We start from the raw sequence: 27,701 nt of genomic DNA, 5'->3' as shown, positions 1-27,701 counted from the left end.
TTGTGGGAAGAGAAGACAGCTCGAGTGGGAATGCTGAAAAAGCTGCGTTCTTTTTGAAATCCAGGCTGACACCAAATTGGTATCTTGTATGTGTGTGTGTTTATAATGTCTGTGTGTGTGGGGGGGAGAGTGAGATGGGGGGGTAGGTTGGCAGGTCTTAGCCCCGCCTCCCAGCCCTGGTTTCTAAAGGTAATTTTTTTGAATTTCCAGGAAGAGACACTTAAGTTGCTCTTTAATTCTTCTGTGGACACATTCGTTCTGCCAGCAGTTCAGATTTTCACCCTGTCAACACGAACATTAACCAAATGAACATTTTTAAATTAAATCCAGCTGCTGCTATCAGCATATCTTCAAAGTGTGTTCCAGTCCATGGCCTTTCTAATGCCATCTGATAACAAATTCTCATTAGAGAGAAAACCTATAGTCTGATATCCATTAATTGTTTAGTATCTTGCATCAGCATCAACAAAACCTAATTGCCATGTTAACGATCCCTGTTCCTTCACGATGTGGACCGACCACAGGTTTGTGAAAACACTGGGCAGGATGATGGAGGGCTGACACGCTCAGCGTCTTGAAGGGCACCGCAATGTTAAGTGATATTAGGTGCCAGCTGACTGTTGATGCATTGGATCCAGGTTGATTTCACTGGGATTATGGCAGCGCTCATCCAGAGGAGCGGAATTGCCCTTCACAGGAAAACAATACGGATGTTCAGAGCGATGACAGACTTGCCTTTGACTGAGCGCTCGAATCATTCACACACATACCTCGCTTCCATTTCACCTCCTGAGGTAAATTGTATTTTGTCGATCATTTACCTCAGGGGCGTGCATGATATCGCAGCACGTGTTTTCTTGTGAGCTTTCAAAGGGAACGCTGCTGAGGAGCAGCCGTGGCTGGAGATGAGTAATTGCTGCTGTGTGGGTGTTCTGCTGTTGTGTGAAACTACAAAGTGTGCCATGGAAATATAACGTTTTTCACTGTCAACCCCAAATAATGTATAAGTGATATTTCCCTCGTGGGACAATTGACAATCATTTATTCTAAAGATGCTCACAATGAGGTCATGTATTTCCTGCCTATGAATTATGTCACCTCTAACAGATCACATATTTGCAGTGTGTGAGGTGAAGCCAGGCTCCTTCAGGCTGTACACCAGGCTCTCTGCAGCTTTCCTGGCTCTGATTGGATGGGTTTTCCCCAGAAATCATGCATCAATCGCACGTTTTCTATCAGCAGAGTGAATATTTGAAAGCGTTCCCTCCATTCCTTTTGCCCTCGCCCTCCTTCAGGCCTATAGCGCTTTGCAAATATCATCACACTTTAACAAGTTTTGAAAATAGACACAATCACGACGGCTTACCGATGCCCTGAAGAGGGCACGACGTCTCTGAGCAGCAACCGTATTGATCTTATTCCTCTGACTTATTTAGAGGAAGACGTTTTTATGAGGAACAAGGCCATGTGGGTTAAAAGCCTTCAGGGGTTCCTTTTGGGAGCCATTCAAAATGACTTTTCAAATTACTGATGTTATTTGAAAGTAATGTATTTGGTATGCAAGCTGGCATACTGTCGCAGTTGTTCAGTCAGAGGCAGAAAACACATTGTCAGGAAGCCCAGGCAGTGGCGGATCTAGGATTTATCTCTATCAGGGGCCACGAAGGGGCCACAGTTTACACATATCCATGCACAACTCATGATTCAGTAAGGTGCACAAGCTCTATAGCTTTGAGACAAGTTACACATTCTTTAATATATTTAAAAAAGGGGTTTGCACATTGTGTTCTTCAAATAACCTTAGAAAAGAAAAAGAAAAATCTTAATAAATTGTCATATTGTCATGTTATTAATGTAAGTTCATTTCAAGACTACTGACTGGACAGGTGCACTTCCGGGGCCAATCAGATTTCAGCTGGGGCCAGTGCCCCCCCGGTCCCGCCCCTGGATCCACCCCTGCCAGGTAGTAAGAGTGTACCATTAACGAAGCTGAGTCTATGCTGCAGTGGTTCAAATCCCGGGCCGAGCCCTTTAGTGCCTGTGGTCCTCTGCATTCTCACTCTGCTCATCACTCTGCCGTCTCTGTGTAATAAAGCAGAAAAGCTGATAATACATTCAAAACAAAACACCAATCTGATTGCACGCTTGATGCACTGACAAAGAGCAGAAGAAATAATCTTGGATTATATCGTGCCGGGCCCGGCAAAGAATTATGTGAGTCAAAACAGATTTGGATTCAATGCCTTTCTCCTTTTTTCATATAGAATATCAAACTGTTGTTTTATTGAACTGCAAAGTTATTGAACGGGGTTCAAAATGATCCCTTTAAGCTATTGCGTGCAATGCATTAAATAAATATGCAACAGGACTTTTGCAGACACTAGATATAAAAACCAAGGACAGATCTTACATCGCAGAAGATAACGTTATCTGGCACCTCGCAGACAGCGCCTCGCCTCCGCTGGCCGCCTCCATCTCTATCTAATACGTATTACTTTATATCTGTTTATGCCTGGTGATCAAACTACTCCAAAGCTTTAAAGCACCTAAAGCAAAGACTCTTAGAAACAGTGCTGGGGTTGTGTTTTAGTTTGGAAGAGCAGATAAAGTAACCGTTCCAACTCGTTGACCCAGAGAAATCCCTGCTCTTACTTGTCAGCATTGCTGCGTCTTGCTCATAGTATTTTTGGCAACTAAGCAACCAACTGCAGAGACAATCTGCTTCCTGCTTCCTGCTTCCACCGCCGTGCACCTGACTGGTGATTTGAGATTTCAGGTGTTTTAGTATGAATGGAAATATTTGCTGATAAGGAGCAAAGATTGAGGGAGATTATTATGAAACTGGATTTAAAAAAGTCAAACTCTGTATTAGTGTGGATGCAGCCTCAGAGTAATCCAGGGTCCAGGTCCTGAGCTGCCTGTATCTGTTGCAGACATCTTCCCCGAACAGACCGTACGACCTGACACGGTCAAATGATTTAACCCTGGAGAGAAGCGTGAAAGAGAGGAGCGCTCACTCTGCGGCTACTTCTGGGAACCTAATTAACCAAAAAGCATGAATTGCAATAACTTTGGTGATCGCCTGGATTTCAGATTTTAGATTTAGATTTAATTTGTCAAATAACCTGTTTAGTTTCATGACCTGCAGGTTAACAGTACTTCAATCAGCCACAGCTATACTTTACATTTAGATCCAATGAGAAAACATCAACCAGGTAATGTGCTAAGGATGCTTGCATTATTATTGTGAGCATGTTAGTGTGTTTCACTTAGCTCAAAGTTCTACTGCCTTTAAAGTCCTGTATAACCTGGCTCCCTCACATCTGTCGGACCCTCTTCATCCCCACATGCCCCGCGCTCTTCCTCGGCTGCTCTTCTCTCCGTCCCCACATTTAAACTCAGCACTATGAGCCTTCAGCTGCTCTGCACCACGACTCTGGAACTCTGCCGCCTCACATCAGACTCTATTGGACTGATCAAAGCTCATCTGATCAGATCAGTCCAACATACACAACATCTCATCTATTCCTCACTAATAAGATTTTAACTTTTGGTTTTACCTCTAGTCACTTTTCACATATGTAGTTAGGTGTCTGTGCCTCCTGGTCTGATAACAGCATTTGCTTTTACTTTTATTACTCATGTGTTATTTATGATATATTGTCAGATGTCCTTGGGTATCTAGAAAGGCACTGTAATTTATTTTTATTATTATTGTTATTATGATTATTACCATTAAAGTACCTCTGTGCTTTTCAGACCATTAGAATGCTGTAATTATGTGTTAAAGTGGGTTTTAGTCTGTCAGCACATCAACATATTTCAATAAAGCATGCTTATCAACAGATTCATTGATTTTAATAAATATTTCTGCTTATGTTGAACATAAAGGAAGGAAACCAATATGGTAGCTCATATTTTGGCCTTGTAATTGTCTTGTATTTTTACACTCATTTACTCTCGAGACTGTAGAAAGTTTCCAGCGCCTGGTTGAATCCTACTCATATGAAAAGCATCAGGCAGTCTTAAGCATACATATGTTTATTGGAAACTCACTAAACAAGAGTGTAACACAACTAATGCAAGAAAAGTCACAACACACACTTAGAACACAGTTCCATTCACACACACACACACACACACTTCACACACACACACACAGCAGTCTGTCAGCAGGACCTTTGAAGCATAAATTCACTGAAAATGAACATGGGACGCAACTCATTCCAATGTTTGCCGCAGCACAATGTGGGACTGTCCGCTTGCATATAATAAGGACCGATGTGGTAACACCTATGATGCGATGACAGGGTGGAACGTCTCCACACGAACATCCTCAGACCGCGATTTGTTTCGATGTGTGGGGTGCATGGGAAGCAGTTCAGAGTTCCTGTAGCAACAACGAATGCAGACTCCAACGGTCACACTTTGACAAGATACATTAGGCTCCTTTTGTTTTCTTCACGGACACGTTTCACACAGCTGCAGTCTTTTATTGTACATAAAGTATAGAAACAGCAAAACACAGCTCAAAGAGTTCTCAAGGCAAGACATGCTTATTCATAGAAAACACTCTCTTCTCACAAATGGAACCGGCATGCCATGAAAAAAGATTCATAATTCTTACACGCTTTTTTTCTTCAGACATCTGGAATTTCATCATTCTATAATATTTTTTTGTTACTTTTATCCCATCCCGTCTCTGGGATGGTGAAATGGTTGGAAATAATTCACAAGCAGTGGTGTCCTTTATACAGCAGTGTATTAGGGCCAAGTTGAGGGGAAGAAATCTGAGATCACGGTAATATTATAACTTTATTCTCGTAAAATTCCACCTTTTTCCTGGTAATATAATAACTTTATTCTGGTACAATAATTACGTTTTTCGTAATATCACTTTATCTTGTATAATTATAGCAGTTTTCTCAAAATAATCTACCTTTATTCTCATACAATTGCGTGAAATTACCACTTTTTAAGGTAAATGTATTCCAAATTCATTCTTTACAATTTCAACTTTTATCATGTAATATTACAATTTAATTCTTATAAAATTGCAACTTCTTTCTCATAATATTACCAAGTTATTCTTAATGCAACAATTCCAATTTCTTCCTTATAATATTCAGACTTTATTTTCGAAATCTCAGTATTGTTTTCTTCAACATGGCCGTACTACTTCTTGTACCTCTGAACATCTGATTTGAAAAACTAAAAACAAAACAGAATTATGTTTTATATATATATTTTTTCTAGGTAGAAAACTTTTATTTCAAATTTACTCTTCCACCATTTGAAAAAAGTAACGCCTACTGCTACAAAAGTATCTATAGCACCAAAGCCAAAATACTCTTACAGACATGATTTCTGAACAACACTTTTTTTTTTTATCAATATACATAACATCTACTAGGAGAAAACTAATGACAAGGTACGGACATCAGGCTGCCGAGTCAGGCGAATGCAGGTCTATAGAACATAATGCGTCTCTGTCACAATCATTTCATCCCCGAAATCTGCCTCGAGACGTCAAAATCTCTCCGTCACTGGTATCCAGGGCCGCGCTGACAGACTCGGCAGAACCACACAGTCAGTTTCCAAGTTTCACTCCTCGGTGACTTCGAGTCCAGAGTCCGACGAGCAGAGTCGAGCACCTCCTCCCTTCGTTCTTTGTAAAGTTTCATTCGATATTGCATTGGTGTACTGCAAACAACCCCACACTCACACACACATACAATTTTAAGAACGTGCCACTGGGTTGCATCAGTGATAGAGGCTTCATTGATTTCAGTAACTGATGTTTAAAGGAATTTTGTTCGCAGTGAGTGTTTGGTTGCGTTTCCCTGTGCCACGAGCGCAGGAAGCAAACTGCAGCTGAAGGTACAAGTCTCCACTGATGCTTTTTACACAAACATGTAAAAAGTCTAGATTAGACTCAAACATCCTTTTGATGTTTTGATGTTGTTCCCCCCCCCCCTTTTCACTTTAATGAGCAAATAAGAATAACCTTTGCCTTCCTATGTAGCTTGGTGGGTTTAGAGATAAGATGACCAGGCAGCTTCCCATTAATGTCACAGCAATGGCAAAACAGACACAGTAACTAAGGCAACACAATGATCCGTCATTTCGAACAAAACTTGTGAGAGGCTACAAATTGCTTTACTGATGATAGGGAACCAGTAATGCTTCATGTTTGATCAAAAGAAAACATAAGAGGGTACTTACGACCCGAGCTGAAAAAAATAAGCTACAAATCTTTGGTGTTTGCTTCGTTTCAACGCAGTGTCCGTAAATTAAGGCTGGGAATATTCCTAAATACCAGAACATTAATGGATGAATAATACATCAAAAGCGCTGTCCGGGCTCTGGTCTGACGTCTGCTGAATGTGAGATTGTCCATTTATGGGGCCGCAGTGGGCTGAGAGCCATTTGCGACGCTTGGGCAGTCCGTGGGGCACCTCATACAGTCCTAATGTCCTCATAAGCCGCGTTGGCCGACCTCCCTTAATGAGGATTAATGCAGGATCAGATTGGAGTTTGTGCCTGTCCAGACACACTTCCGCCATGCCATTCCCACCTGCCACTTATTGATTGCACTCATTGAGGAACAATTTGGCTCCACACCCCTGTGCAACCCCAGGGAACACGTGTAAAACTCAGGGCTTGTGAAGAAATAAAATTGGATCGGTGGGTCCAGGATGGCACAGGAAAGCTAAAGGAAATTTTAAAAAATGAAGTAAGGTGGATTAGTTGTTTTAGAAGGGTTGGAAAAAACGCAGACCAGTGCTAATTTCCAAAAATCTATTTGTCCAATATCTTTAATTATGTCACTATGGTCAACTACAAATGAAAAGATATGAATCTAGTTCCCCATGTACTTACATTGGCTCCCTCTGAAAATACAGGGTCTGAAAGTCAAACTGAAACACTCACAATGTCGCTGAATTGCTCTCAGATTCTATAATTTGTTTCCTACTGTGCCATCAAACACACAATATCTAATTAGTTTAATTACAGTGGTTTGATTTCATGGTTTGATTGCTGTGACATTTTAATGGGATTTCTTGGGTTACCCCCAACTTACTGTCCCAGTCCTTAAATAGCAAAACATTAAATGTACTCCAGCGTAAAAACGAGCTGCCAGCCACATCTCTTATTAGTCGAAGACTTCCAGCAAAGACTGGCTTTATTTTTATCTTCCTTCACAGCCATTAGTAAGACCGCTTTCTTCAGGCTTTCAACATGCTTTTCTCTCTTCCCTCTCAGTGGTGATGTCCCATATTCGTAGGCTCCTCTCATACATCACATCTAAATATAGACTCTCATGGCTGCTGAGCAAGAGCCAGATTTAAAAGAATAAACACGAAAAGAATGTGTGTCACCGAGACTGAGCGTAACTGTATGAAGATGTAGGTGTTAATGTCCACTTGAATGTGTACGAGAGCCAGCCAGTCACTAGGGATGGGGAGGTGGGCTTGCTGGCTTCGTGAGGGTGTTGGGGGTAGTCTCGGTGGTGGCCACTAGTCATACTGGACCTTCAGTCAAGCCCTCCAGGGGGAGGGTGGTGGCATTGTCAGTGGGATGCGGGTCGTCCGGGGGATGCGAGGGCACGTGGGCGGCGTTGGCCAGGCTGGCGTAAGGCAGGTGGCAGTCCATGTGCAGAAAGGGTGGGTAGTGCTGGCGGTAGCAGACGTACGCAAACAGCAAACCGATCACTCCTCCGACAAAGGCGTCTGCAAAAGTCACCAAAACACCTATATTTTAAGATGTGCATCCATGTTTAATTTTAGCATATGTGGAGGCAGCGGAACAACACCTGCGCTGTGAATGAACACAATTAATTACACAAATTACTGAATTTGTTCTATAGCTTTTCAGTGAGCATCCATCATGCCTGGTTAGTTTAGAGTTCGGCAGCAGACTAAATGGTGCGATGATGAATCTGTTCCACTGAGCGCTTGCCTTTTGGACATGCTGTGTCTGTCACTCCGTCATCTACACCCAACACTTTTGTATTATACCTCCCTTTAAGCCGTGACACATCGCATACTATCACAGTGCCAGGCTGATTATTAAGCCTATATTGCTGCGTATAGATCAAAATGACATGGCCAGCTGGTGGCTGGAGCAGCTGAAATAGACGCTTTCATGATATCAAAATTACATTTTCCATAGGCCTCCCTTTTATTGTCTCTTTTCAGGGAGGGAAATGAAATATAGTATATCATCGATTTCCACGTCGGAGAACTCTACAATGGATGAGCCTGCTCTGTGAATGTTTCATCGACCCCCTGTCTGCTGAATGTAATAGAATATGATTTGATGCAATGTATTAGTTTGGTGGCCTCATTGAGACAGTGATTGGAAGTTCAGGTTTGTGTTTACATTCAGTGCAGATTGAGGCCTCTCAAGTGCACTGGAGCTGATCTCCCAGCAAACCTGTGAGAGGCAGCAGAATGAGTATGTGCCGAGTTAAGAAATACTAGGAAGACTCTGAAAGTGGGCCGCTCGCCTGCAACTCCAACCTGCGTTGTGCTTTTGATGAATAGTCGTTAAAAGAATTCTCTGTTTTGTAGCTGCCCAGCTCACCAGCAGCATATGGCTCTCTGAAACTAATTAACACCATATGACAGAGCTGTCGCACCACATATTCCCTCCCACACACCACCCACATATGCATTCCCTCATTCCCTCCCAGTCTCCCTCCAGTTCTTCCACAACAGATATGAAAGCTTGTAATTGTCCCTTTCGCCCAGGCTGCTGAATCAAATGCCACCTCACTGTCATCGGAGGCAGTTTTCAGGAAATCAAAAACTGTCATTATGCTAAGACTGACATTGTTATCGAATGCTATTTTCAGTCTGTTGGGCAAATAAGCAGGAGACTCAGCCCGATTTTCTCTACATTGTTTTGGGGCCCTCCCTGAATTCATCGGTCATGCTGATTAAGTTCAAAATATGTGTGATTGAAGCAGCTGTTTAAAATAAGGCATCACCAGGAGTTTGCTTTATAAATTATCTATATAATAATTATAAAAGTGCCCTAAGCCACGTGTGATTAAAATAAGCTTTAAAAGTGTGTAAGTTAAGAACATGCAACATGCAGCATTCATCTGACTCTTATTTAGGAGAAGCTGTCGGGCAGACCTTGCCAGTGGTGTTTGTAGTCACAGGTCCGGGACAGTGCAATCATCATGGCGCTGTAGAGGGGCAGCACCATGGCACAGAGACGCCAGCTACGCCCTCGACCCTGATCCGTGAAACACTGCAGCTTCCCCGCCAGATAGAAGGAGGTGAAGCCCAGACCAGAGAAAGCAACTGACAGAGAAAGAAAGGGAGAAAGAGAAAGAAGACAAGGGAGGTGATAATTAAACATATATATGTATGTATTTAGCCTTCACTTTATAAACCCTCCCCCTGTCTGTGACCAATCCTCTTGTTCATCGGCAAAGACTTAAACTGCAAGGGACTGTCTTGTCAAAGTCAATCACCCCGTGTGACCGTCAGGTCTGCAACAGGGTGAAATCACCAATGGAAAGGACATCTACATCGTCATTAGAGAGCATTTCACACAGAAAAAAGCATAACGAAGGAGGCAGATGGGAGTTTTGCAGCGTGTCCCCAGCCAGCCACTCGCAGGTGAGCTCACTGAGCGATGGAACTTCAGTCTGTCAGGCAAAAGTCTCCATACTAAATTCAGTGTGTGCGACAGGTGCCTGAGAGCAGGCGGAGACAAACAGACACAGCCACACACATACAAAGCACAACCCACACACTGAAGGAGACTTGTTTAGCAATGAGCATTTACTCCAAAGTGGAGTGTGTACGTGGCAGCAGTGAGCATCCCTGAGCCAACACGCTGGACTAGATTAGGTTCCCTTTGAAATCATTGCCTAATAAAGATAAGACTGGACTGTAGTTGGTACATAGTTTAATAGCCATCCTCTAAAAAGGCCCAACAAAGGCGAGACAGCCTGAGGTCAGGGTGAACACTACGGCCCAGTCCGAGAAACAAACGTGAGCGAGCTGCTGTCCGAGCTGTGCTTTAGGGGGTCGTAGCTGATGGTCGTTAGTGTAAGAGAAACAGCGGCTGTCCAACTGTGTGAATTAAACGTTGTGTGATGGAGCCATAAAAGATGGTGCTGAGACGGGGGTCATTAGTTTACCGCAGCAGTGGACCACACAGCGCACTCCAGCACCCATCACCTGCCCATTTGTCACTCAACCCACGAGTTGGCCGAGAATACTTAGGGTGGTATGATACGTGTGTAGCCTGCAGATAGAGACGCAGGATGGTGGAGAGATGAACGTCCTGCTGTCTCAGAGCTGGTTCTGCTGTCAGGGAGCAACAGATGACTCAATTAACACCTGTGCATTTCCCATTAGGCACTTTACATCAATGTATGGTATGGCTGGGATCGGCTAACATTAGATTTTTATTTTTAAAAGAAATATTTATATGGTGCCGTAAATAACTGATGCAAGTTTGCCTGATGGCATTTTTATTATGAAGTATACTTCTACATCGATCTTCAGTCAGGACTTAATTTAGTGTGTGGTTTTAATGAGATTCCATAACAGTATGTGTGGTGAACTGTATGTTTTTTTGTTGTTGCTACCCAACCAACATAGGGTCACTCTTAAGCGTTATGGGGTCACCATCCACAACCAGACACCATCACAGACCTATAACCGATAAATCATTGAGGATTTTCAAATTTTGACAGATTTTGACCGTCGCAGGTTTTCTAGCCTTTGCAGCACTGGTTTAGCGACCCAGGAAACTCACAGACCAGCAGGTGTTAGAGCTGTTCAGTTGTTAAGATGTGTTGAAATTGTTAGAAAGTTGGTTGAGACTATTGAGTGAAAATTAGTTGACAAAAAGGAGAAAAGGGAAACTTTTAATTATTATTATATTTTTTCTAAAATGAAGCACTATATTTTAAGATGCACACATCAATAGATTTTTTATTAGCGTAATTATTTATAGTCCCTCAAGTTTAATATGAAAACTAACAACATAAATATCCTTATACTTTTTTTGAGTTGACATTCGTGGACGATACAGACATTTATACATCAAATGTTCAAATTTTGCACTGAATCAAAAATGCTAATTAGGCATTGAAATAAAGACTCACCTCCGCCCTGCCTCTAATGTGGTTGGGTTAAGGCATGGAGAGTGATGATTGTTAAGGGGCAGGTTAAGAATATAGAGGACAGTCAGAGGTGAAGGGTGTGGAGATGGGTCATAACAACAGAGCCAGAAAATTACGACTGGTCCTTCCAAATATGTTGTTGATCATTTACATGCCGCCCAAACACGTCCAACCAGCCAATGTCTAGACACTGAAAAGAGTCCTGTGGTGGCTGGCACCAGGATTCTACATCGCAGCCGTAACCCTAACCCTTCAAAGGATAACTGGGATTTTTGAACCTTTTTTGGGTTTAAATAATTGATGGAGAAAAAATCTTTAGAATCAGCTGTCTATTGTGCAAGCACAGTTTACATGGCAATTGCAAAATAGCGCTTCAGTGTAATCCAACATTCTAACAAGATTTATGCAGAGATAGAATTTAGCTGTTAGTTTGTGTTATTGTGTGGTACTTTCACTTCAGTAAAGGATCTGAATATTATTTCCACCAATGAACATCACACAGTAAGTCATGCAGTAATAGACGCAGCATCCCTCATTGCCCATCATCTGACTTCTGAGCGAACTCCTCACATTTCCAATCACCCAGCAGCTCACTCAACAATTATTTTAATAGCTCTAACCATAGCTAAGACAATTACATAACTCATTTGGCAAGAAGGGGCTAAATTATCTATGAATGACATATTCAGTGTTTTGATTGAACTTTGTAAATTGGGAAAATTCCCAGTAGTTTTACATGAGGGCATTTCCAAGACACCTTTTTACAGTTTCTGCATTGCTGATCCCACATCACTAATATAATAACTATAATTTATACCAATGAAAGACAGTAAATCAGGATCAAGCAAGGACCCAGTATACCCACTCTCCCCCATTGTCATTTGGAGTGAGGGGAGCTGGAGCTTATCCAAGCATGCTTGAGAGGAAGACAGGGACGTGCCGAAGGGCAGGTCAACAAGCCCTCAGACGGTGAATACATTTATTCACCCACAGTCCCAGTTACGCTGTGAGCAGAGTGTTTGTGCATCAGAAGAAACCACAGAAACACAGTGCGTGTGAATCTGTGAAGCATTAGAATATATTACTTCAAATATGAGCTATTGTAACTGAAGTTTAAATTAAAAACTAGGTCAAGATTAGTAATTAGGCTAATTCATTGAAGAACATAAAAAAAAACCAGCTGATGATTTGCCTCAATGGCAAAAATGAGTGGAAATCAATAAATACAAAAAAGATGTAGGAAATGGAAACTATACAATATTTTGTTAGCTCCTCTTTATCTAGGTAGAGCTGTAACACAGATTTGCCATTTGAACCAAGCAAAATTGCATTTGAATTATTAAAGGTATCATAAGAAATAATGGTGCAGTGTAGCAGTAAACGGAAATGCCTTCTTTTCATTCTGCATAAGACAATATATTTGCAGACATGGTGAGACAACATCACTTGGATTACACTAATAGAAATGCTTTGGTGATATGCATAATACATGAGCAGGGGATAGCTAATATATGATTCCCCACACCATCTAAAGAGACAAACAAACACATTTCTACATTTGAAATTAACATAATGAACTCATTCAATATATTTGCAGGAGTAAGGTTATGCGATGAATATCAGGTATACCCAGAACAACTGATGGTCTCTCATCAGGAGGCAGCAGAAGTCCCAGAAGGCCAGAGGACAGGGAGGAGGACGACAATGAGAAACAAACAACATCAAAATAAATCCACTTCATGCACTTAAAAGCCTTGAGACTAAACAAAGACGGCTAATGGGAGTGATCAGCTGTGCAGTTGCTTTTTTCATCTTCAAAACAAGCTCAAAGATGGTTAAGAAGATGTAACTAAAGACGCATGATTGCAAATTTTGAAGATATGGGGGGGTTTTCTGTACACGTGTTGATAAAAAGATTAAGAAAGGTGACTGGGGGCAATTTCTCATTCAGAAGAAAATATGATTAATAACACGGTAATTTCCTGTGTGTTACCAAGGTAACCAAGGTTCATCAAACCTCTTACTGGGTGAGCAGCTATGAAAAATATCTGAGGCACATGGAATTCCATCCAAAAGACTCATGTAGACAATACAGAGTTTGGATCAAGATTATTATTTTTTCTCCACTAATAATTTATCATTTTGTGTGACCCCTTGTCCCGTTAATTCGAATCATCATCAAATCTGATACATTTTTATTGTATATACTTTTTTCATAGAGTTGGTTGCATGTGATCTATAAAGGCAGTGTCAGAGCAGCATGATAAACTGAAATGGACATAACTTAGTTTCAGTTTGGATTGTAAAGAAAATCACTGAACACATGTCCGATGCATTGCCAGGACTTTTACTAAAGACGTGTGTTTCCAAAGGATGGTTTACAGTAACTTCCGGAATGATTTGAATTATCAACTTGCTACTAGCAACTACGGTACTTATAACTCGGTACTTATACAGCCTCACATAACTGCTAATGTGGCTGTAAATTTGAAAAGAAAAAAATACTTTTTTGTCTTTGGTTACTTCATTGATACAATTACTTACATAAATTGATTCTTTGCGCTGTATAATGTGTTTAGTTTAGTGTATAGTAAGTCGGGGTGAGTGGGCTACAGCAATGTAGCAAACCCTATATAAAGATGTATGAATAAATGGAGATAGGGACTGGGTGGTAAAAAGAGACACAGCAGACTGTAAATAATAAAAACAAAGCATGTTAGGAGATGTTCTGTTGAACCTGTTTTTGAAAAATGAACCCACCAAGGACACAATCCTTCTTTCAAACCTCAGGATTCTGCTGCAGATCCCAAAACAATGCTCGGGTCAAAGCCACTGCAAAGTCCTGAAGTTGGATAATAACTATCTGTCTCCATAACTTTCTTCCCTTTCTCTCTGATGAAATATACCTGTCAGTGAACCACCGACCTCCTGGGCAGGTCCGTGTGTCTTTGATTACATTACATTAGTGACTGGTTTCCATCTCCCAGCCTTCCCCACTCTCTCCCTGCTATTCTGACCTTTGACCCTTGTAGGGACCAATGGGACACCCCTCGGACCAAAAGTGATGCATATTAACCAACCATTCGGGCACTGAGCCTGTTTGAGCCATTAACATACAAAAGCTGAGCAGGAGCTCATTATTAGCACCGTATAATTGCTGCACTCCTACTCAAGCTGTTCCTCAACCTTCACCTCTGTGCACACTCCAGACACACTGAGGGCCTGAGTGAGTAAACACATGAGAGATCACTTTGCAGAAGAGTGATTCTCTCCCCAGACACTGAACTAATATGATAGACATTCCAGGCTATGCTACTTAATGTAGATAGTTTTAGCAATTTGATTAGGTCCTTCCTGGAGGATTTCTTTATTCATGGGAGCGAATGTAGACGGTAAAGCTGGCAGATGGTTTTTAAGAGTACCTATTAATTGATCAAATCTAATGGGCTTAATATGCACAGGGAGAGATGGTGAGAAGAATATGAATAAGAAGCAGGCGATCTGGAGCTGATGCTGGAGGGCCTGCTTCAGGGACTTTACCACTGCCTATGTTGTTGAAGGAGTTTGACTTTCTCCTTCTGGGACCAGTCTCCTCCAATTTCTGTGACTTTGCTATGAGGTGAATAAAGAAATCACAGAGAATGAGCAGCATAAAAAAGTTGGAAATTGGTTTAATTCTACATATTTAATTCGACATACATCTTTTCTCCAGATTCATAGGAGGTCACCGTGACCTTTGACCACTGAAATCTAATCGGTTAATCTGTGAGTGAAAGGATTCTCTTGAGGTGTTGTTCAGATAAAATTATTCCCTATGGGTGTTCCGGATATTTTCACCAGCACTGAGGCATAAATATAATAAGGCCCTGGAAAACTATAGTGTGACTGACATCAACATTCACACTTATAGTGTGTGCTTTAAAAAAACAGCCCTAATCAAACTCTGAAGTTGGGTGTGTATTTATACTTTCGTCCTAGCTAATTGTTATGATTTGTTTATTTACCACGTAGATGAGCATTCTTTGGGGAGGATCTGTGAGTGTGTCTGTGAATGCAAAACAGCTTATTTTGCCCATAGTCTGTGCCTTGGGCTTGATACCAGCCAGAGTAGATGTTGCATTACATCCAGACACCACTTTAAATAGGCCTGCATTCACCCTCGTCATCGGTCTGGCCCTATTCCCTGTCCATTTCCACATTCGTCTGGTTAAAAGCTCTGTAACTTATGCATGGTCCAAAAAGTGTTGTCCCGGTGAAAAGGAGGCGGACAGGAAATTGGATTTTTTTTCTTTCTCCTGGCCGCGCTGCCATATGGGTGCTCCTTGTGTCCCAGTTGCACGGCTCCCTCAATCACTTTCCCACTCACAGCACAGCACAGCAACATAAGGCTGTTAGAGCTGCCCTGCAGATGTATGTAATCCGTACACCGTGCTGTAGTGAATTACAGAGCAATGTCCCCTCTTTGCTTTTTCTATTGGGATTCAGCCAGCATCTCGAAAAACATTTTCTCCTGAAAGCAGGTGTCTGAAAAGCTGAACATGTGCAACTTTAAGTGCGAAAACAACAATTTGGTATCAGACAATGAAATTTAACATCAATGACAATTTTGACCAGCTATACCATCTCGCTAATTATAGTACTTTACCATCTTATTATAACACACAAAGACCAAATAACCCAATTTTTGATCTGAAGCCTTTTAAAGGGCAGTTCAAGGCAGACACACTCACAGCAGGATGACAATTAAACACATTCACACACCATTTCACATGCACTGGGTTTTCTGCACACACACATACACCCTCCACCTCCTAAGAATACTTCTTTCTTAGCTTCCCTATAACATTTTCGATGTAATTAGAATATGGAATCAAGGTGTCACAGGTCTTCACAGCGACATGGATTTTGGCTTTTCCAATGCTTCAGTCGGACACAGCTATAGGCTTATTTACACTTTCCTGCTGTGTTTATGAATTCTACATAATTAACTTGTTAAGTGCGAATGTGCATCCAGAGAGGAAATTTAATAGGGATTTTGAATAAAAGCAAACAATATAAATATAAAGTGCGCCCCAGTCGGAGCACAGCTCACTGGAGGATATAAAGATATATTTTGCATTTTGCATAATAGATCGCAGGAGGTTCGGTGTAATTCCACTGCAATCGTTTTACTGTTGGTGGAGTTTCCTGAGGTCCATATTCACCAGACCAAGATAAAAAAAATAATAATTTCAAAAGTATCTTTTATGTTAAATGCTTTAAGGCCACTAAGTGATGTATTTCCTTGAATGCAGTCTTTACATGCCTGATACACCACTGTATACATCCTGCTGAGAGTTTTATTCAACACAGCAGACACTCCCTGTATACCACTTACATTCATCTGCTGGACAACAGAGAAAACATGTGAATAATTTAGCACGCTGCTCAAGCGAAAACAGCTTGGAAAGCAATATGGTCCAAAAGATGTCGCCTGGCCCGCATGGGGCTGCACAGCTGAACGTAGCAGGGAGTCAGATGAAACTGACACATCCACCAAGTGCACAAGACTGAATATGATGGGCTCAATCAACCACACCCACAACCATCTAAACAAGCCGCCTCCGGATGTGTAAATTGCACGATAACTCATTGCAACGCGGGGCAATTACCTTTGAAGAGAGACAGCAACAAGATCATCCCTTTGAAATGTGATGTAAACACCTCCGAGACGCCCAGTCAGCATTTTCCACATGTGTGAAATATTGCTCGGAGCACGGACATCACACTGAGTGAATAGCTACACTCATATGCAGTATTAATGACTGGGAGCTCTGATATCTTTTGACATTGTTTTGCGAGTGCTGGCAGTGATCTGTGTGGACAGCTGGCTGATGCTCACAGGAGGAATGACTGCTGGGGAAGCTCTTGCGCCCCTCTGAGACCAGATCGGGCTCCCCGGTGCACAGCATCTTCACATTCACTTGTCCATCTGGGAAACAGCGCTGGAAGTAATCGGGCCTGGGCCTGGAAATCAAAAACAAAAGATGTAGTCAATTCTAGAAAGTGCATTCCATTTCCCTGTCAAACAAACATAAATCTAGTCTAAAGTTTAAAGATACATTATTCAGAGGATACTGCTTAACATTCCAAATCAGCCTGTGAAGTGCTTCAGCTTGTTTAGCATACCTGCCAACAATCAACTTGATGGTGTTTGTGAAGACTCCATTCAGGGCGAGAGCCAGGGACACAGCTGGAGGAGAGGAAACACACAGTCAAATTAACATCTTACACTTCAGAGGATTATCATTAAAACAAGTGAAACAGGTTGACGTAGCATTTTCAGCTGGAGTAACAGTACATCTGTAGTAAAGGTATTAATTTTACTATCAGTCCAGTGCAGGCTCTGGCAGGTTACCCACTCCTCTGACATGTTGTCCAAATAAGGCAGCTAATTAGCTTCATGGGAATTTCCCCGGCAGATGGACGGATGGTTCATCGGATTTATATGCGAACCAGCATTTCATGATCTCTGACCAGCAAGGGAAGGAAGAATGTTTTAAACACAGTGCAAGTACCACAACAACACACACATATACACACAAAACAGCCAAACCTATCCAGGTAAAATGTTTTCACACTGTAAACAATCCACTGAGACCACCTTTTTTGGTCCGACAAAATTTTGGTATGTTGATGTTATTTTAGTTAGGAGTAAACTCAAAAGTCAGAAGGTCCAGACCAAACAAGATAGGTGATAAAGTTCATTTTTCCTCCTCTCCCTCTTCATCACATTAATGTTTCATCAATGTTACTGACTTGACTTCTTCCCTCGGAGTCCTTGTGCATTTGTCATTGCAGATGCAGGATCATGGATGAGGGCTACCTCTGTATATTATCATTATAAGTGGCCATACCTCTATCATTGTCATTTCCTCTCTATGAACTGTTGGAGGAAGCCGGAGTACCCAGAGAAAACTCATGCAGCTATCAGACAACATGCAAACTCCACACAAAAAGACCCTCACTGGCCAAACCAGGATTGGAAGCCGGTACCATGTAGCTGTGAGCTAACAGTGCTCAACAGCGCCTTAGAAAAAGTTTATCACCAAAATGAGATAAAAGTAGTTTAACAATAGTAAACATCAATTAGATATTTAATATGGAGAAAATAGTTGTGAAAAAAGTGTGAAGTAATTTGCTTCAGCTCAATTTTGTTAATAGGAAACAGGTACGCTTGGTTGACAGGTAGTCATTGCACGTAACCGTAAATTCATTTAATTAGCAATGAAGCAAACCACTGCGGGCTCATCATTAGCCAGAGTGCCTGCCCTCACAGGTTAATCCCAGTAGTCTGCAGGCAAATTGAATTCACCCCACGTCGCCAGTGCTCAAATTTATTATCCCCCCGAGCTGCTGAGAGGAACCCAGCATCAGCGATATTTAACATCCTGTTATTTTGGGGAACGCCTGTGTGCAGCTCAGATGGAAACCCAAATGGTACATGTTCCATTTGACCAGTTCAAGAATGGGTCATTAAAGTGCAATGTGTTCCCTGTGTCAGATCCAAGTCGTGTGTGGTGGCCTGTGAAACCACTGCTGCAGCTGCATCCTCTCACGTATAGTCAAGACTTGGGAAGTTCACTCATTTAAGCTTTAATTAGCTTTGTGCAGGCCCGATGCCGACAGTGGCACTGACACAGTTTTGGCAGACCCTCCTGTTTGCACGTTTGCATATTCATAAAACTCCTGGCACCGTTAGGCTTCCTTTTTTATTTTTGTACACTTCTATTTACATACAGGGCAGGAATATTTGATAGAAACAGACCATAATAACAAGATTAACACCACAACAGGCAAAGATTTGTTACAGTATCAACAACACGCAGAAATTAGCCAGTTTCTGTTGAGTTAGATTAAGTAGCATAACCGATCTGTCTAATAAAAGAGACATCATCGGCTCATTATGAGCAAGTCTGAGGTGCTGTACAGTAACATCCATCCATCCATTATCTATACCACTTATCCTTTTAGGGTTGCAATGGAAAGATTCATAGGGCCAACACATAAGCTGCTTTCAGACAAACACTGAACTCTGGATAATCTCCTGAAATCATCCAGAGTGTGTGAAAATGCAAATGTACCTGTCAGTTTTTTCAAAAATGCGACGGCTGCAAAACTGAAAAAAAAAGAAAGGATGGAAAACTGGTGTCAGACGCTGACGAAGATGTCAACTTCTAAAGAGATTCAAGAGCTTTTGGTGGTGGGCCGACGCACGTGGGGATGTGCTGTAAATAAAATGCTTGACACCCGCAATAGAATTTATCTGTTACGTAGAGTTCATGTCTGAGCACAGCTACAGAGACAAACAACCATTCACATTCACACCTACAGAGAATTTAGAGTCGACAATTAACCAAACCCCGATCTGCAAGTCTTTTGACTGTGGGAGGAAGCCAAAGTAATTGGAGAAATCCCACACATGAGAAAATGCAAACTCCACAGGCATGGAAGCCAAATAAGGATTCGAACAGGAAACCTTCTTGCTGTAAGATAACGGTGCAAACCACTACACCACCGTGCCACCATGTATAAGAACGGCGAACACAGTAATGGCATACATTGATTCTTATCTTGCGACTTTGTGCCTCCCATCTTGCATGGACTAGGTGTGAGAGGAGCTGATGTGATTTGCCCTTCTTGAATCTCACCTCAATATGCAATATGCTGATACTGCATTTGTCTTCCGAATAGTTTATTCAATCTGCGACACTCTCTTTGCCAAATTGGACTGTGCTGTGCTGTGTTAGGACCGCGCCTGCGCCAGTGGCCACCAAAGGTTGGTCACATCCAATGGACTTGCACCTCAGAGGTTGCACGAGTGATTGCAGGGGGGCACCCTTTCAGGAAATGAAAGGCTTTCTCATTTAGTTTGAGGATTCTTCTCTCAAAGGGGAAAAGAACGGTGAGAGACATCTCATGGCTCGGCCGGGGGTCTTTCTGTGTGGAGTTTGCATGTTTGTCTCTGTATGTTGGCCCCTGCGATATGCTGGCCACTTGTCCAGGCTGTACCCTGCCTCTCGCCCAGTGTCAGCTGGGAGGCTTGAACTCCCCCCACGACTCTCAAAAGCATAAGCAGTTTAGATAATGGAACAAAGCAGGTGAGCAGGGACCATCTAACACTCAAGTAATTTTATCTTTCGACGCACTATACAGAGACCACGCAGACTCTTTTTTATTGGAAACTCTTTCATTAGCTCACTAACCAGAAGATTGCTCCCGCTGCACACATCAAACAATAAAACTCTGTGCTGTGAGATCTCCCATTCAGATGATAAAAACAATATATTTCATGTTTCTTAACCAAAATCCAAAATAATCACTGCGAAATCATCTCAGTACCATTCTCACAGGGTCGCCTTTGAGAAAATATAATCAAACTTAGACTAACTAGCTTCATTATATCCTGTGACTGACAGATAATCACGCAATTAAGCAGCAGGAGTTTGGGAATGATAAAGTGTTATTAGACAATCTAATGAAAGGAACATTGTGCTCTTCTCACTTTTACGTGATAGCAGAATGTTCTGTATGAAACAATAAACGCCCTGTGCTAGCAAAAAGCAAGTCTCACGGGTGAAGCAGGGGGTGACAATCTAACTCAAACTCTAAATTGATGTCATCTTTATGGGAACCTGTTTTACCTCACCTTGTTTTCCTTGCGTTTATGTTTTGTGCTTCCCTCCCGCACCAGATCGTCTGATCACCCATGCCGCACACGCTCCAGCTATTTTTTTTTAGTAAACTGGGTTTCTCTCCTGTTTACCTGTTCTTCAGATTCCTGCCAGTCATGCCTGTATCCTACATGGCCCAGCTCACAGATCCACCTGCATTCACTAGCTCAAGATGCTGTACTGTATCCTGACCTCAACCGTCACTCCTGGTCCCGTTACCTGTCCTGCTGACTTCCTCACTCTCTATCAATAATCCTGGTCTGGTTACAGGATCAACCGCCAGTCGCACTTTCCAACAAAGGTGGGATGTAACGAAGTACATTTACTTCATTCCTGTACTTTTTAAAAGTTTTCTGTACTTACTTAATCAATTTATTTTCGGCAACTTTTCACTTTTACTCCATTAGCAAACCTTCTCCTCCACTTTCAGATCTTTTATAGTTTTAAAGGCAGGTAACATTAGACCCCGCCTCCATCAGCAGCAGGATCACTGGTGAAGAAACAGCTGAAAGGGATTCTGAAGAGGCCACAGCACTCAGCCATGAATTCATATGACAATGTTTTCAGTAGCATCATCATCAGCAGCATTCTTTATTAATATGACAAAGTCTGTATTATTGTTGTATTTAACAAAATACACAGTAGTCACAGAATGATGAGAATGAGAATGATGTAGTGGACAGTTGCATTACGGGAAAAGGCTGCACTCAGTAAGTGCACCTTTACTTTTAATACTTTTCACAAGTAGAACAGTTAATGTGGTACTTTTACTTCTATGTGAGTACATGTTTTGTCTATTTATTTGTACTTTTACTTTAGTAAAATGTTGAGTAATTCCTGCACCACTGCTCTCCAGTCAGTCCAGCCAAGCAGTTTGTTCACAGTAAACAACTTTTCTGTCTGAATTGTATTTTCCAGTCAGCTCATATCTGTTTGAAGTTTTGTTTCATTAATTCAACAATAAGAGGAATCTAAGGGACAACTTTGAAACATAATAAAATATAGGAGCATATTTTCTGGGATTTCAGCTCGGAATGAAAAATAAATTGGTCTGTAGGAAGTTAAAAATGAGCTGCAACTGCACAGCCAGCCAAAAAACTGCTTTTATGATCTTTCTTTCTCATTAGATCTAGCCGTCAAATACACATTCAAAACCATGATTGTGTAGAAAGAATAATGGGCTCATTTTTCCCCTTTGTTCTCCTGGGTGATGTTTTCCTGTAAAGCCTTGTACAAGTGCTTCTCTGTTAATTTCTACCCAGCACTGTAATCTCTACACTGATACTCTAAACCACCCCCTCTCCACCCAGTTCATCTCTGTGTCTCTTTAATTGGATTTTTGTAAAACTTACTTAATCCTCTCTGATGTGCCGAAAGCCTTCAGAGGCCTCTCATCCCAGATTCATAGTGAGAGGAATGTCCAGATGCTGTTTGAGAGCTAAACAAGTAGCATGAAGTTTTTAAACGGATGTAAATAGAGCGTAACAGTGACCGCCCACTTTTAGAAGGGATCTCAATTTCCCATTGATTTTTCTCTAGTGACGATTCAGAAAATATGAAAACAACTTTAAGCTGGGAACCAGGCTGTCCTGCTATGAGATGAATCATGACCATAAAACATTTGAATCAGTTCAAAATATTGAAAACAGAAAAAAGGCAAAGGTACACAAGTGTAAACACAAATAATTTAAGAGTGAAGGAACTATACATCCCATACACAATTGGGAATGATCCATATCCGCGAATTCCCTCCCCTCAAAACACAACATGTTGGAAAGCAAGGTCATGGTCGCTCTGTGGTATATGTAATGTGACACAATCAGATTGTAGCTGACATGATTTTCGCGGTTGTGGTCGACATTTCCACGGTAACAGTGAGCTCTACAAAATCTGAGAAGTTGCTTTTAAACTTGAGGATTGTGGGTAGTGTAATACTTCTCCTTGACACAGCAAATAAAACATGTTTTTTTTTTTAAATGTAGTTTATATCATGTTCAAAAATGTGAGGGAAATTTATGTCCAAAAATAATGACATGAAGAATATTTATAGATATATTTATATCATATTGACGTGTTGCTTCTACAGGAGCATATGACATTGATTCACAATCTTGAAGCTTGTGGTAAGTCTATTATGGCTGATAATCAAAATCTCAATGAAAGGAATTTTAACGTCTGGAACCACACTGTTGAGCTTTGTACATGTGGATGCTGTAATAACGCTGACACCTGTGTGGAACCATGTTGACTGATCTGCACCATTAAGCACAATAAAGTACTTGTAGGTGACCAATTAGCTCATGTTTTCAGGTAAAGCTTCGAAAAGACCAAAGATAATACAGATCAAGAAAATCACAACAAGATTGTAACAAGCAAACAATGAAATGAAACTGGCTCCACGTACCTAAACATGCCTCTTTGATTTCTGTCTTGTCCGTCCTCTGAATTATCTTCACCACAAATATCACCGCCAGTGGGGTAAGAAAGGAAATTGCCTGTGAGGAAAACAAGACAAAAAATAAAAGTACAGTTATCACTGTGACTTTAGAAAATGCACTGCAGGATTCCACAGGGACTGTTTTGCAGGTTAATCTTAAAAGTAATTTTTGCTTTGAGGAATGAGATGATCCATTACTCTGAGTTAATTTTAACAAGGCAAATTGATGGGCCAAACAAGCTTCTTTATTGTACAGTTGTGCTCCCTCACTTGATAGTAGATGTGGGTCTCCTCTGCACCCAGGTCATTATTCAGGCCCCCCAAATTAATTTCTGGCCTATTTCAGGATATTTTCTTTCATTAAAGCGACAGAGGTAAAGGCTGGGTTTCAATTTCTTTATCACGACACACACGGTGAATTAGTGCTGAGCCTTGTGTAAATCTGTGCATCTCTGCCAAAGAAACTCATTTAGCACCTGCCCTTGAAGTTGTTCAGAACTAACTCGTAATCACACTTGGATTCACTCTCACAGGTGCACTAACATTTGCTATTTCAATTTTAAATTAAATAATCTAAAATGTCCTGAAGACATGGCCAATGTTTGGGCAAAATGTCAACTGATGTAGACTTTCTACTGTTTGAAGTGTAGCTATAGACAATGATACCAACCAGTCAAGTTTAGGTTTACATCTATAAACTTTTTCTATAAAGTTTTTCTATACATCTCAACTGCAACACACAATATATTTTACAGCAATTGCATGCTGGACTATGTTCAGAAGTAACATGTTGTTATAAATGAATGGAACCGATTACATCTATTAGTCACAGGAGGTGGTTGGGGTGGATTCGCACATGGCACATAACTTACCCACCAGGGGGCTCACATCCAGAGTTTGAGTTAAATTCAACCAACTAAAGCACATTGGTTAGGTTAGGGATATATCTTGTGTCTGAAGTCACTTAACTTTTCCTGACCTTGAGTGCCTAAACATAACCACTAAAAGGTTTGACTAGAATTGCATAAATTCACTAGATCCAGATTTGTATTTGTATTTTCTTCATCAAGATCCATGAATTATTCTATGAGAAATCAACCCAAATGTCTATCTCACGATACTGGATCCACACCAACATTTAATGGGTTCTTCCCTGACACATTAATCTTCCACCAAGTTTTGTAGAAATCCTTCTAGTAGTTTTAACGTAATCTTACTAACTGTCAAACAAACACAGATGAAAATATAACCTCCTTGGCAGAGGTAATAATGATTTAATCCCCACACGTCTACTGGTGGATATTCTGTTGCATGATCAGATGTTTGAATGTAGCAAGAAAAAATATCATATGTCAACATTTTGCTGATATGTTCAAAATCAACATTTGCTACTTACCAAATACCTAAATTAACAACATATCCTCATAATGTAATCCGATTACAGTTACGTCTATTATTATTATTATTATATGTCATTTGGCAGACGCTTTTATCCAAAGCGACTTACAATTAGTGCATTCAAGTCTAGTCTAGTTGTGTTGCAGTCCGGTTGTATAGAAATTTCATTTTGAGGAGACAGTGTTACCAGAAAACATAATGCCTCCAGTCATGGCTGTCTGCAGAGCACAGGATCAAATACATCAAAATGTTTCCAGACCAAATGGATTGAAGCAACAAGCTGCATTTTGGGATCTCGTAGCATCCATCACATTTGCCAGGGTATCTGTGACCTTTCAGTAACAACAGTTTCCATTACTTTATCACTGAGGGTGTGAAGGAACCCAGTGAGAAACAAACACTTCTTTCTCTGTCAGGTTGAGACTTTCACATCTCAGAATTTATTCAGGGTGAAACAACTATCCTGAATGGCACCAGTACCAAAGGAAGAAAAAAGCGTGGGGATTTGATTTGAGTTGCCATAGAAACACATTGAGGTGATTAAAAGCATCTCCAAAGGTTTGACAATATAAAATATGTCGTCTATAATATTTAATGGCAATGATTTCACACTTAAAGACTATTCATAGCTTTCTTTAATTCAATTAATGAGTTGATGTATTTTGGCAGATGACATTAAGGTTCATTATCATCTTTTCACGTCTTGAACGCACACATATATAGGCTACATAGAGTATGTGAATCAGTGTAACAGTAAAATATTACTTTCAATACATTAGTTAGTTCAATGTTTTATATGTCCCACAGTGTGTCTCTAGAAGCACTCACTTATGTAGATGCAAAAATAGCAGACATCTTTATCTGTGTAAATCCCATTAAACGTTCTGTACCTTTCACCAAGTGCCTGCTTAGAGGGGGGACTATAATATAATATTTACAGCTCTTGGGGGGCGCCCCGCTGTATATAATGTGCAGTCAATTACATTTAATTCTCAATCAATTTTCTTAATTTGCATAAAATGGGAACAGAACGGATTGCATGGAGATGAGATCTGATTTTCAGGCACTTCATTTGCAGACTAATAATTCTTATAGCCGGGTTGACATTGTACAAATGCAACCTTTAGCCATGATTTATGATGTGACTGCTGCCTGCACACATACCATCCCTCAGCTTGCCAGCCCATCAGTACTCATCCCGCTTCTTCACCTACTCTTTGCCAGTTTGGAATCAAGCACTCATTACCCCCCCTATAGTGCTTGGTACCTCGTCCCCTCATGTATTTCCCTGTTCAAACATTTGTTTCCTTGGGCCTCCTGTCCATCTCCTGCACACCTGTCTGCCTGCCCACCTCTATGCCTGCCAAGCTCACCAGTCCAGAACCTGCTCCTTTCTCCCAGCCTCCAGCTCCCCCCAAGCCTCTTCCACGCTTGCCAGCTCCTCAGCCCTCATTCCCCACTCAGCTCTGGCTCCCCATTTTTCTACTCTGTCCTCCACCTTTGCTTGCTTGAGCCCTCACTCCTTAAAGGCATATTCATAGTTTATGCTTTCGCCAATCTGCTGAGGTCCGCTATAGTATATGGATATTTGCGTGCAGCCCAACATTTGTGACCATGCTGACTGTATGCAATTACTGTGCATGCTCCAGGTACAATATATCCACCTACTGGAATGGACTGGAGTTTGGGATCAGGTACGCATGCTTGGAACAACAAACCAACGCGCATCCTCATTTTAGTATTAATAGAACTGCGGGCATGTACTTGAGACCGGAACAAGAATGAAAATCTCAGCGGACACAGAACGTGGAAAGTAGGGTGAACCCTTTATTCACCATTCATTTCTCAAGCCTGCTGCAATAAACCACCCTCGCTTCGAGTCTGTGCTCTGCATTCGGGTTCACCTTTCCAACATGTCACCTTTAGCTATACTGAATGGAGGAATTGAACATTTCTGTCACTCCCACAGTGAAAGAATGAACCCTCTCTTGACTGCGAGCAGGCTAACACAGGCTAACACAGGCTAACAGTATAATATCTTAATAAAGGTCAGAGTAAGTCATAACGGAGCATCGTGTAAATCCCCTCCACGGACTATTTTTAATGGCCAGATAAATTCTGCACACCTTCAGGGCTACAGTCAGAGCGATGACATTAAAGAAGCCTGACTTCTGCCTGTCAACACCGGGAGTATTTTCTGAGAGAGGCATGTGGGTGGAAGGCTTTGTCTCACACTCATTATTTAGAGACCTGTCATCAGCAGAGATCCATGGACGTTGAAGTTACAGACTCCTCATAACAACTCTGTATTAAACCTGCGAGAGATCATTTAACTCGCTGTTTCATGTACTGGAAAAAATAATCTATTATACGTCAGGAGTATAGGGCATGTAATGCAGTCCTTATCAGAGCTCAATTACTACCCTTGAGCTCCAAGACAGAAAAGGCATTTAGAAGATATTACAGCTCTGCTTCATGTGGAGCACATTCCGCTGAGAGTATCTGTATAATCAGGTTGAAGCGGTCACTATTTCCGTCTTTAAGTTAGTACTGCAACTGCTCTACAAATGTGTATATGTGGGGGCTGCGAAGTCCCAGTATCAACAACATTACTTAGAAAGTCTAAGCACCTTGATGCTGATTGATAAGTAATAGTTAGAGCTGGATAAATTACATTTGAGGTGGCATTTATGACTTTTTTTTTATTTCTGTATTTTCTATAGCTGTTTTTATGCCTGACCCGCGGATAAAGTCTGGCGAATCGGGTGCGGACTTCTAAGGGTACTGATATATATATATTGGTATATAGGGTTGAATTGTTTTTGGCTATCAGTGTTAGTGTGTATATTGTACTGTCTATTTGTTTTTTGTGTTTTTGGTTGAAAAATCATCATAGAAATAATAATAATAAAAAAGAAATATTTAGCGCAAATATTAGCGACAAAAGCTAAAATATACGATTTTAAAAATCGGTCTGTGAAAATCCCGTAAATTT

The 27,701-nt window shown here is 41.2% G+C and overlaps 1 protein-coding gene across 1 annotated transcript in view; it reads right to left on the bottom strand.

The window, feature by feature from the left end:
- Positions 1–4,025: 4,025 nt before the first annotated feature.
- The window catches only part of plpp4 (phospholipid phosphatase 4), a 48,007-nt gene continuing 24,331 nt past the window's right edge, over positions 4,026–27,701 (bottom strand). Inside the window, exons 3-7 of the mRNA XM_035171692.2 lie at positions 23,276–23,366; positions 17,327–17,390; positions 17,040–17,164; positions 9,147–9,317; positions 4,026–7,733 (exon numbers count right to left, since the gene is read on the bottom strand). Of these exons, the coding sequence (XP_035027583.1) occupies positions 7,525–7,733; positions 9,147–9,317; positions 17,040–17,164; positions 17,327–17,390; positions 23,276–23,366 (660 nt within the window). The 3' untranslated portion in view covers positions 4,026–7,524. The remainder of the gene's footprint in view (positions 7,734–9,146; positions 9,318–17,039; positions 17,165–17,326; positions 17,391–23,275; positions 23,367–27,701) is intronic.

Source organism: Hippoglossus stenolepis, chromosome 12 (genome assembly GCF_022539355.2).
Source record: "Hippoglossus stenolepis isolate QCI-W04-F060 chromosome 12, HSTE1.2, whole genome shotgun sequence".
Taxonomy (NCBI): Eukaryota; Metazoa; Chordata; class Actinopteri; order Pleuronectiformes; family Pleuronectidae; genus Hippoglossus; species Hippoglossus stenolepis.
The sequence above is the reverse complement of the archived record's forward strand: the minus strand, read 5'-3'. Positions and strand labels throughout refer to the sequence as shown.